General features: G+C 40.4%; 1 protein-coding gene across 2 annotated transcripts in view; it reads left to right on the top strand.

Annotated features, from left to right (window-relative positions):
- The window catches only part of LOC142435576 (ubiquitin carboxyl-terminal hydrolase 9X-like), a 188,143-nt gene that overhangs the window by 39,507 nt on the left and 136,339 nt on the right, over positions 1–12,297 (top strand). For both annotated transcript variants that reach the window (XM_075539809.1, XM_075539810.1), the window contains exon 5: positions 11,329–11,441. In XM_075539809.1, the coding sequence (XP_075395924.1) occupies positions 11,329–11,441 (113 nt within the window). The remainder of the gene's footprint in view (positions 1–11,328; positions 11,442–12,297) is intronic.

The following is a 12,297-nucleotide window of genomic DNA, read 5'->3' on the forward strand; positions in this document are numbered from 1 at the left end:
TTGGGCTACCAAAGCACACTTGTGACTTTGGGCCCCTTGTTTTAGAAGTGGGTCTTAAGGATGCAAGATGTAGTTTCAGCTAGTTTTGGTTACACAAGATAGATTGACATAGCTGAACAATAGTATCCAACAGAACAATTGTGAGGCTAGTGCACGACTGAGTGGTGTCTCATTCTTTTATACATAGGGTCCCTTTGCATCAGAACTCTCTCTGGCACCCAACAAAAAGAATAGTTATGAATTCTGTCATTTGGGTGGTTGTAAGGCAGTCATGTGTCTGTGTGCCTGAAATTGCATTCTGGTAAGCTACATCTGAAAGAACAACTCTAGAGAGATTGGAGTCTACTTCCTGAAGGAAACTTCTTAAAAGTCTTTTACCCAGAGTCTTGGAGTTCGTGGGTGGGGAATAGGGAATGGGCTTAATGGGGTTCTTTTTGTGAAGCGTCTTTTCACTTTCAGCTTTCTTACTATCTTTATCCTGCCTCGATAAGCACTTTGTGCAAATGAGTTTTAATTTAAATAAGGGGAACTTTATATTCTCAGCTTTCATAGTTCCTACTGTGTTTTACACCCAAAGATTACTCATTAATAGATGGATGAAAATACTATGGGTTAGAGAACGTGTGCTCAAGGACCTTTCTCTGATCTCTTTGGTAATAATTGGTGTTTCATTAATACTGTGTTTTTAACAAAGCTTGCATGTCTGATTTTCTAAAAATAGAAAAATATTTACTTTTTCTCAATGTAGAAACAAAATCCTTGAAATATAAGGACTAAATTAAAAACAAACATCATTAGTTTCCTTGTGGTGTCTTCACTTTGGGGCTAGAGGAAACAATTCAGGTTAACCACATTTAGCGGAGCATTACATTTTCTGTAATATTTCTTTTTTTTAAGTTATTGAAGACTAAAACAAAAAGGCTTTATTTATTTATTTGTGAATAAGAACTCTTTTAACCTCTTCAATAGGTCAACTATGGTGTGGCTTAATCATTAAGGTTGTGCATTGGACTGCTACCATTAGATTGGCATTTCAAACTCACATCTGCTTAGTGGGAGAAAAATGAAATAGTCTTTTATAACTATTTAGTCTTGAAAACCTTATAAAGGATACTTTTGAGTGGTAATTAACACAGGACAGTGATTTAATTTGTACCACTAAGCACATTATGAATATTTTTGTATTTTTGAGAGTATCTCATCTGTTTTAAGAATCTAGCTCTGGCAAAGGTAACTATTTTATTAACAGTTTTACTTGTATTCATTTATAGTCTTTAGGGGAAAACTGGAGAACTATAAAAACACTTGATCATATGACAAAAGCTTCTTCTTTAAATATCCCCTGATAGTTTTCGTATTAATTCAGTGATAAAAGAATTCTGTAGTAGATATGCTTGGGCTCTAAATGTACACAATGATCATAAGCTAAATATATTACATTTAATTACACTGATAATTAGCAAATACATTCTATTTGCAGTGGATTTTCACCCACTTTTATGTTCTGAGATAATGGTTGCATGTAGGCAAACTTTTATGTTTTTTGAAGTATAGACCAGGCTTTAAGTAATGAGCAATATGCAAATATATATGGGCGTTAATCAAAATACTGGTATATGCTCGTGTATAAGCCAAGTTTTCAGCATTTTGAAAAATAATTTTATTGGGGCCTCATACAGTGCTTATCACAATCCATACATCCATCCATTAGCGTCAAGCACATTTGTATATTTGTTGCCATTATCATTCTCAAAACATTTGGTTTCTACTTGCGCCCTTGGTATCAGGTCATCATTTGCCCCTCTCACTGCCCCACTTCATTCATGAACCCTTGATAATTTGTAAATTATTGTTATTTTGTCATGTCTTACACTGTCCGACATCTCCCTTCACCTACTTTTCTGTTGTTCATCCCTCCACTTTCCTGGTATCACCACTCTCACCACTGGTCCTGAGGGCTTCATCTTTCCTGGATTCCCTATGTTACCAGTTCCTGTCTGTACCAGTATACTTTCCTCTGGTCTAGCTGGATTTCTAAGGTAGAATTGGGAGCATGATAGTGGAGGGAGGCGGGGCAGGAAGCATTTAAAAACTAGAGGAAATTTTTTTTCTTTTTTTACTAATGGGGCTCATACAACTCTTATCACAATCCATACATGTACATACATCAAGTGAATAAGGCACATTCCCTGCCCCAATCATTCTCAAAGCATTTGCTCTCCACTTAAGCCATTTGCATCAGGTCCTCTTTTTTTTTCCCTCCCTCTCCTCTCCCCCCTCCCTTATGTGCCCTTGGTAATTTATACATTGTTATTTTGTCATATCTTGCCCTATCTTTGAGTCTCCCTTCCCCCCCTTCTCTGCCGTCCATTGCCCAGGCAGGACGTCACATGTGGATCCTTGTAATCAGTTCCCCCTTTCCAACGCACTCACCCTCCACTCTCCCCGCATCTCCCCTCACACCCTTGGTCCTGAAGGTTTCATCCACCCTGGATTCCCTGTGCCTCCAGCCCCCATATGTACCAGTGTACAACCTCTGCCCTATCCAGCCCTGAAAGGTAGAATCCGGATCATGGTAGTTGTGGGGAGGAAGCATCCAGGATCTGGGGGAAAGCTGTGTTCTTCATCGGTATTACCTCGCACCCTGACTGACCCATATCCTCTCCTAAACCCCTCTGTGAGGGGATCTCCAGTGGCCGACAAATCGGCCTTGGGTCTCCACTCTGCACTTCCCCCTTCATTCAATGTGGTATATATACACACACACACATATGTATACATATACATATATATATATCTTTTTTTTTTGCATGATGCCTTATACCTGGTCCCTTTGGCACCTCGTGATTGCACTGGCTGGTGTGCTTCTTCATGTGGGCTTTTTTTGCTTCTGAGCTAGATGGCCGCTTGTTCACCTTCAGGACTTTAAGACCCCAGGCACTATCTCTTTTAATAGCCGGGCACCATCAGCTTTCTTCACCACATTTTCTTATGCACCCAATTGTCTTCAGCGATCCTATCATGGAGGTGTGCAGCCAATGATAACGATATTTTGTTCTTTGATGCCTGATAACCGATCCCTTCGGAACCACTAGATCACACAGGCTGGTGTGTTCTTCCATGTGGGCTTTGTTGCTTCTAAGCTAGATGGCCGCTTGTTTATCTTCAAGCCTTTAAGACCCCAGTCACTATCTCTTTTGATAGCCGGTCACCATCGGCTTTCATCACCACATTTACTTGTTCACCCACTTTGGCTCCAGTCGTTATGTCGGGAGAGTGAGTATCATAGAGTTCCAGTTTAATAAAAGAAGGTATTCATGCATTGAGGGAGTGTTTGAGTACAGGCCCAAGGTCCTTCCGCCACCTTAATACTTGACCTATAAATATAGACACATAGCTCTATTTCCCCATCCTCCTATATATATTTGCATGTACATGTCTTTGTCTAGACCTCCATGAATGCCCTTTGACTCCTACCTCTTTCCCCCATCTCCCTTGACTTTCCTCCTGCCCTACTACCATGCTTTGTCGCCACCTGGTCTACAGCTATACCTCTTCTCTACACAACCTTACCCTTGATCATTTCCCACCAGGCCTGCCACTCCCCCTTCTCTACCATTTTGGGTCCCATGTTGTTCCCTTGTCCCTGTGTTTGTTAACACCACTTCCTTACCCCCCTACCTCTCCCCCACCCCAAGTCCCCCCGGAACTGTCTGTCCCATTGTTTTTCCTCCAGATCGTTGATCCAGCCTGTCCTATTCAGACAGACCTGTGGAGACACTAACATGCACGAAAACAAGACAGAGGAAAACAAAGCAACAGTGTACAACCGGACAACAAAACAACAAAAACAAACCACTGACAAAGAACAAAACAAAACACTTCACAAAAGAAAAGCTTGTAGTTAGTTCAGGGATCATTTGCTGGCCCTTAGGAGCTTTTTCCAGTCCACTCTGTTGGGGCACCACGCCCTGGCCCCAAAGTCCACTTTTAGCATTCCCTGGGTGCCTTGCCACTCCATTCTCTTGCTGTTCCACTGCACTCCCCCAGTGCTTTGCCTCGGTGTGGTGGGATCAGGTCAGGTGCAATTCCCATACTCTGACTCTGGTGCTGTCTCCTGTGTCGCCCTTAGTCACGGAGGGGCATCATGTCTCATAGTAGGGCCATCCATGTTGGACTGTGGACTGGCTGCTCTACTCAGGAACATCATCCTCACGGCCTGGTGGGCCAGGCTGTGTTCCACTCTCTCCTCCTGCCCCTTCATCTGCTCCTGTGTGCTCTGATCAGATATGTCCATCTCCAGGAGCTGCAGAATCAATGTCATCCTTTGAAACAAATTCTTTTTGGGGGAGGGGCAGGAATGCACTTAATTTTTGGTGCTGGGTCCAGCCTTCCAGACCTCTCCACTGGTTCCCTATTCCACGCCGGGATATTGCATTCACACCTTGTGGCAGTGGGTTGAAGTCTTGTCCCACTTTTCCTGTGGAGATATAAACAATACCCTCCCCTTGGGTGGATTAGTGCCCCATGCCCCCACTCCCCTTTTCTTCCTTATATTCATCCTTTTGTTTTCCTTTCCCCACCTCCTCCACCATTGTCTACCATGTGCATCCCTTGTTTTGGTCTGGTCTCTGCGATACTACCCAGTCTTCACCCCAAAAAATGTTTGCATACAGTAGCTTTTTCCCCTATGCCACTTTTGCATTTAAAAAAAAATTTTTTTAATACTTACCTCAGCGGGCTCATGTTGTACTTGTCCTTTTGTGCCTGACTTACTTCGCTTAGCATGATTTCCTCCAGTTCTTCCAATGCCGCTATGTGCCTCATACGTTCATCATTGCTTTTTAGTGATGTGTAATACTCCATTGTATGTATATACCACAGTTTTTTAATCCACTCGTCAGTTGATGGAAATTTGGGTTGCTTCCAACTCCTTGCAATTGTGAACTGTGCCGCAATGAACACTGGAGCACAGATCTCTGGTCTTGGTTTGTTCCTTGCCTCTTCTGGGTATATGCCCAGTAGGGGGATTGCTGGGTCATATGGTAACTCTATTTCCATCTGTTTTAGGTATCGCCAGATTGATTTCCATAGTGGCTGTACATAATTACAGGCCCACCAGCAGTGGATGAGAGTTCCTATCTCCCCACAGCCCCTCCAACACTTGTTGCTTTCTGATTTTTTGAATTGGGCTACCTTTGAGGGTGTCAGGTGGTACCTCATTGTTGTTTTAATTTGCATTTCTCTTATGGCTAAAGATCGGGAACATTTTCTCATATGTTTGTTGGCTATTCAGATTTCTGTCCCTGTAAAATTTCTGTTCAGGTCCTTTGCCCACCTTTCAAGTGTGCTATTGTTTTTTTTTTTTCTTTTTGGAAGCTAGCAGAGTACTGTAGATTTTAGTAATAAGGCCTTTGTCTGATGTGTCATTGCTAAAGATGTTTTCCCAGTCTGTGGACTCTCTTATTACTCTCTTGGTGAATTCTTTAGATGTACACAAGTGTTTTATCTTCAGTATATCCCATTTGTCAATTTGTGCCTCCTCTGTGTTGTGTCCTTCCCTATTTCTGATAGCCTGTGTATTCCCTGCGCCAAAGTTCTCAAGTTGGTCCCAATTCCCTCATTGATGGCCCTAATAGTTTGGGGTTTAACTTCCATGTCTGTGATCCACCTTGAGTTTATTGTTGTGCATGGAGGGAGATAAGGGTCTTGCTTCATTTTTCTGCATGTTGATAGCCACTTTTTCCAGCACCACTTGTTAAATAGGGCATTGGCTTCCCATTTGATATTTTTGTGGCCCTTATCAAAGATCAGCTGTGTGTATGCTGATGCTTTTATTTCTGGGTTTTCAGTTCTTTTCCATTGGTCTGAGTATGTGTCATTGTACCAATACCATGCAGTTTTGAGAACTGTGGCTGCATAGTATGTGCCAAAGTCAGGTAAAGCAAGCATCCCACGGTGTCCTTCTTCTTGAGGAGTTCTCTGCTAATTCTGGGCTTCTTCCCTCTCCATATGAAGTTGGTAATCAGTTTTTCCATTTCTTTGAAGAAAGATGAGGGTAATTGTATCGGGATGACATTAAACTTACATTGTGCTTTTGGCAAAACTGACATCTTAACTATATTAAGTCTCCCATTCGAAGAGCATGGGATATTCTTCCATTTGTTGAGGTCGCTCTTGGTTTCTTGTAATAGTGTTCTATAGTTTTCCCTATATAGATCTTTTGCCTTTTCAGTCAGGTGTATCCCTAGGTATTTCAATTTGTGTTTGGCTATTGTGAAGGGTACCACCCTTTTGATCTCTTCTTCTGTGGTCTTATCTGATGTGTATAAAAGTCTGTTGGACTTCTGTTTGTTGATCTTGTATCCTGCCACTCTGCCAAACTCCTCTATTGCTTCCAGTACTCCCCTTGTGGAACTTTTGAGATTTTCCATATATAAAATCATATCATCTGAAAATAACATTAGTTTCACCTCTTCCTTCCCCAGACGAATACCTTTGATGTCACTTCTTTGCCTTATGCTGTTAGCTAAAACCTCTAGCATGATATTAAATAGGATTGGGGACAAGGGGCATCCTTGTCTGGTCCCCTTTTTCAGTGGGATTATGTTAGTCTTTTCTCCATTGACTACCACTTTGGCTGTTGGTATTTCATATATAGCTTGTATTGTCTTGAGGAACTTTCCTTCCATTCCTATCTTCTCTAGTGTCTTAAACAGGAATTCGTGTTGGCTGTTGTCGAATGCTTTTTCTGCGTCTATTATTATCATGTGATTCTTATACTTTTTCATGTCAATGTGATGAATAATACTAATGGTCTTTCGTATGTTGAACCATTCCTGCATCCCTGGTATGAATCCCACTTGGTCATGGTGAATAAATTTTTTATATGCTTTTGTATTCTGTTGGCTAGTATTTTGTTAAGGATTTTTGCATCAATGTTCATTAGGGATATTGGTCTGTAGTTCTCGATTCTTGTGGGATCCTTGCCTGGTTTGGGTATCAGAGTTATACTAGCTTCATAGAAGGAGTTTGGGAGTTTGCCATCTTTTTCTATGTTCTGGAAGAGTTTGTGTAGGATTGGTATTAGTTCTTCCCTGAATGCTTGGTAAAATTCTCCAGTGTAGCCATCTGGTCCAGGGGATTTTTTTTTTTGTTGGTAATCCCTTGATAACCTTTTCTATTTCTTCTATTGCTATGTGTCTGTTGAGGATTTGCTAGGGAGGGATTGTTTTTCCAGGAATTTGTCCATGTCTTCCAAATTGTTGAATTCATTGGCGTACAGTCCCTCATAGTACTGTGTAACTATCCTTTTGATTTCATTAGGGTCTGTTGTAATGACCCCTGTTTCATCCCTTATTCTTGGTACTGAGATTTGTTCCCTCCTTTCTTTGGTTAGGTTTGCCAATGGTCTATCGATTCTGTTTATCCTTTCAAAGAACCAACTTTTAGCGATATTAATTTTTCCCATAGTTTTTTTATGTTCCCTCTCCTGAATCTCAGCCCTGAGTTTTATAATTTCTTTTCTTTTGGTATTAGTAGGGTTGTCCTGCTGACTCTGCTCTAGTTTTTGTAAATTTTGTGTCAGCGTATCCATCATGATTCTCTCTTCCTTTCTTATGTGTGCTTGTATTGCTATGAACCTTCCTCTGATGACTGCCTTTGCTGTGTCCCATAAGTTTTGATACGTCGTGTGCTCATTTTTGTTGGTTTCTAGAAATTTCCTGATTTCATCTCTGATCTGCACCAGTATGCACTCCTTTTGCAGTAGAGAGTTATTCATCCTCCAATTATTTGCTCTTATTTTCTTTGTCTTCCTTTTGTTGATTTCCAGTCTTATGGCACAGTGGTCAGAGAGAGAGAGGTCTGTATTATTTCAATGTGCTTTAAATTTATGTAGATTTGCCTTATGCCCCAGCATGTGGTCTATCTTCATATATGTGCCATGGGGACTTGAAAAGTATGTGAATTCTTTTTTATTTGGATGAAAATCTCTGTAAATATCTATTAGGTCAAATTGTCTAGTTGTGGAGTTTAGCTCTCTAGTCTCCTTGTTGAGTTTCTTTCCCTGTGATCTATCTTTCTCAGTGAGTGGTGTGTTGAAGTCGCCCACTATAATTGTCGAGTCTGTGATTTCTTTCTTAATCTTTTGGAGTGTTTGGTTCACGTATTGAGCTGGTCTCTCATTTGGGGAATATATGTTTACAATGCTTAGTGGTTCATTGTCTATGATTCCCTGGAGCATTATAAAGTGTCCCTCCTTATCTCTTTTTATGGTTTGCACTTTGAGGTCAATTTTATCCGAGATAAGGATTGCAACTCCTGCTTTTTTCATATTTCTGTTTGCTTGGTAGGTCCTTTTCCAGCTTTTGATTCTCAGCCTATTTTTGTCTGTAGCCTTGAGATGTGTCTCCTGTAGGCAGCAAATTGATGGTTTGTGTTTTCTAAGCCATTCTACTAGTCTCAGTCTTTTAATGCCTGAGTTCAGGCCATTGATATTCAGGGTTATTATCTCCATGTGTGAACTCTGTGATGCCATTTTATGCCTTTTGTGTTGGGAGTTTTCCTACTTTACTTTCTCATTAGTGTGTGTTTTGTGTGCGTATCATTCTTGATTTCTTTCTCTCCTTAAGCCATTGCTATCTTGGGGTCTGTTTTCTCTTTGTTGTGCTCTGGCTGAGGTTGTTCTATGTGTTGGTCTCTTATTTGTGCTTGGTGAGTGTTGTTCTTCTACCCATACTGAGTCGGCGAGGATCTTTTGTAAGGCTGTGTTTGTTGTAACGTATTTTTTGAGTTTTCCCTTGTCTGGGAAGACTTAGTTCTCCATCGATCTTGATCGATAATTTGGCTGGGTAGAGTATTCTTGGATTTGCGTTGTTTTCCTTCAATTTTTGGAATATGTTACTCCACTCTCTCCTATTTTTCATAGTTTCTGCTGATAGTTCTGAGCATATCCTTATTTGGAAACCTTTATATGTGATTGCTTGTTTTTCCCTAGCTGCGCTCATGATTTTGTCCTTTTCCTCAAAGTTGGATAGTTTAACTATTATGTGCCTTGGTGATTTCTTCTTGGGGTCCCGTCGTGCTGGTGTTCTTTCAGCCTCCTGGATGGTTGCTTGGTTTTCATTCATTAGGCTGGGGAAGTTTTCCTCCAAGAATTCTCTCGCTATTGTTGCAGATTACTTCTTTGTTGTGTCTTCCCCGGGTAGGCCAACAATTCTAATGTTGTTCCACTTCATAGCATCAGACATAGCTCTTAGGTTTTCTTCGGCTTCTCTGATGCTCTTATTAGATTTTGTTTCACGTTTATTGAAGTCTGCTTGGCTGTCCTCCAAGACACTGATGCGGTTCTCTGATTCCTCCAATTGATTCTCAAGGAACATGATTCTGCTATTGGTTTTCATTATCTCCTCCCTAAGCGCCTGTATTTCTCTTTGGTGTATGGCTTTTATCTGTCGTTTCATCCTTTTTCTGTATTTTTTCCCTCATATCCTGCATGGCTCCAAGCAGCATTCTGAGAGTTTCTTTGTATGGCATCTCAATGTCTGCTTCTTCTATGTATGTTGCTATATTCAGGACATCTTCTGGTTGTCTTTTGTTTCTCCTGTTTTTTCGTTGAGGTCATTGTGGCTGTGCCTTGAAAAACACCCTACACAAGGCTGTGTGGTAATAGAGAGCAGAGATGCAAACAGAAGCAACAATGTACCTGAACCCCAGTGTAACTGCAAGTGTCCTGTCCCTGCCCTGAGGCAGGTAGGGGAAAACTGTGGCTGTGCTGAGTCCAAGCCCTGCTACAGGCTCCAAATGGCCCCGGTTTGGGCAGATCCAGTGGCTGGGTTATGGTCGAGGCCTAGCCAGCTTCCACTGAGGTAAGCCAAAAGCTCCCAGCCCCTCAAAGCCCCGTGGATCTGTGCCTACTTATTTTTTTGATGCGCCTCCTGCGATCCAGTGGCGTTGAATTACCCTCTGAGCAACTCTCCTGGGCTGGATTCTGCGGAGTCACTCTGGTATGTGTCACTCCATCGCCATCTTCCCGGAAGTCCCCCGGGGAAAATTTTATGTTTAATCATTGCTACACTGAAGCCTGATTTACTCATCAACTCCCTGAGACCCTTCTGTGAGAGGATGTCCAGTTGCCTACCGATGGGCTTTGGGGTCTCCACTCACACTCGCTCTTATTCACAATGATAAGACTTTTTGTTCTGTTGGTGCCTGATGCTTGATCCCTTCAAAACCTTGTGATCACACACACTGGTGTGCTTCTTCCTTGTGTGCTTTTTTGCTTTTCAGCTAGATGGTCTCTTGTTTATTATCAAGTCTTTAGGTCCCACATGCTATATCCCACACTGTGTCTCCAGTGTTTCACCCTATAGGGCTAAGGGTCAGCGAGGGATGTCATGTCTTGTAATATGGCCCTTTCTGCATTATTAGCTCCTCTGACTAGGGATATCATCCTCAAGGCTTGGTGGGCCAGGGTGTGCTCCACTCTCTCGCCTCCCCCTTTATTTGCTCCTGTGCGCTCTGATCAGACCTGCCCCCTCTCCCTGAGCTGTCTTCTGAAGTAAATTCTTCTGGCGAGTGTGGGAGCTGTCCACAGACTTGGTGTTGGGGCCGGGCCCTCAGACTTCTGGTTTCCTGCTTCATTCCAGTATGTTGCATTCACATCTTGTCACACCAGGTTGAAGTCTGGTCTCTCTTACCTGTTCAGCACATTTTTAATGCAGTTTTTGTGATAAAATTAGGTGCCTCAGCTGCAATTCAGATTGGTTTATACTTGAGTATAAATAAGTTTTATAGGGTAAATTGATTTTATTCAATTGCAAAAAGATTATAGGCTACAATTCTGTGCTCATAAGAACATTATTACTTTTTTATAACTCAGATGCAATTGAAACATTTTTGACTCCCAATTCATATTCTTAGCTATTAAACATGTCTGATACTCTGAGTGACATTGTAAATTATCATTTTTTCAATGTTAGAACTGTACTATCAAAGAGTATATTGATTTCCTGTCACTAACCATCCTTGTTTAAAGACCAGTGTCACTTTTTGAAGCAGTTTCAGTTAATTTCATTATGTAACTAGACTAAATAAGATTTTACAGACTTTAGTGTTTCTAAAAGTAATTTGTTGATAATATTTTTTTTTAAAGCCTAATTCCTACATGGTTTGGGTATAAGTAAGCTCTTATATTTCAAACTCATAATCATGTAGTTTTTATGAGACAGAACATTACTGAACACAGAATACTAGTATTATGTATTGACTTAAGAAATGCTTTCATTCTACTAGTCTTAATTTCTTGTTTTCCCATTTTTAATTCAGGTCTTGATATTAAAAGTGAAGCATGTCAGCGTTTTTTTCGAGATGGATTAACAGTATCTTTCACTAAAATCCTAATGGATGAAGCAGTGAGTGACTGGAAGTTTGAAATTCATGTGAGTTTTATAGTTAATTTGGGAGATTACTACACAGTGATATTTGTGTTTGATTTTTCAAAATTTTACATTGATTAGTATGTCAAAGCTGCTGTTCATGTTTATTTCTTAACCATCACAGATTTAGAAAAAAATATTTTAAAATAAATGGTAGACACAACTGAGAGTAGCATGCTCATAGAATGCATGTAGTATTTGAGTAATAAAACCTGTTACCTAAAATTTTGATCTTAATATAAGAAACCCTTCTTTTAGGTTAGCTTTTAAGCTGCAAATTAGGTACTATATACTCACTAGCAACACTAAATATTATTTGACTCCTATTAAAATTCACAACCTTTGAAACTATACAGATTCACTGAGTTGAAAAAGACTGGATGATAACTTTTGTTTTTCTTCACCAAATGTATGGTAGCTTCTGTAAGGTACCACCATTTCATGTACCATTACAGAAGAAAAATATCCCAGATGAAGGAAATACTAGGACTATCATGTTGTTTCTAAATTAAATGACAAATAAACTCACTATATAGAAATAACAGAGAAAAAACTCTGAAAATTTTAATGCTAGCACTTGCTGCAGGGGGAAAGGAAAATTTCCTTTGGAAATTTAAGACCAAAATTACTATTCAGAAAAGTTTGTGATATGAATTCAAACTAGTATCGTGATACCATACAAACCTCAGCAACTCAAAATGTCTTTTATAGCCTAGAGCCTAAGGGAAAAAATCCTCTTACAAATTTCTTTTAGTTTTGAATACTACCATGTTTCAGAGTTCTCAAAAAGTGAGAAAAAATGAGCATGTCACTAGAATCTTGAGATTGTCATTGAAGCCTGATTTGTCAAAAGGTACAA

This window comes from Tenrec ecaudatus, chromosome Y (assembly GCF_050624435.1).
Source record: "Tenrec ecaudatus isolate mTenEca1 chromosome Y, mTenEca1.hap1, whole genome shotgun sequence".
NCBI classification, from domain to species: domain Eukaryota; kingdom Metazoa; phylum Chordata; class Mammalia; order Afrosoricida; family Tenrecidae; genus Tenrec; species Tenrec ecaudatus.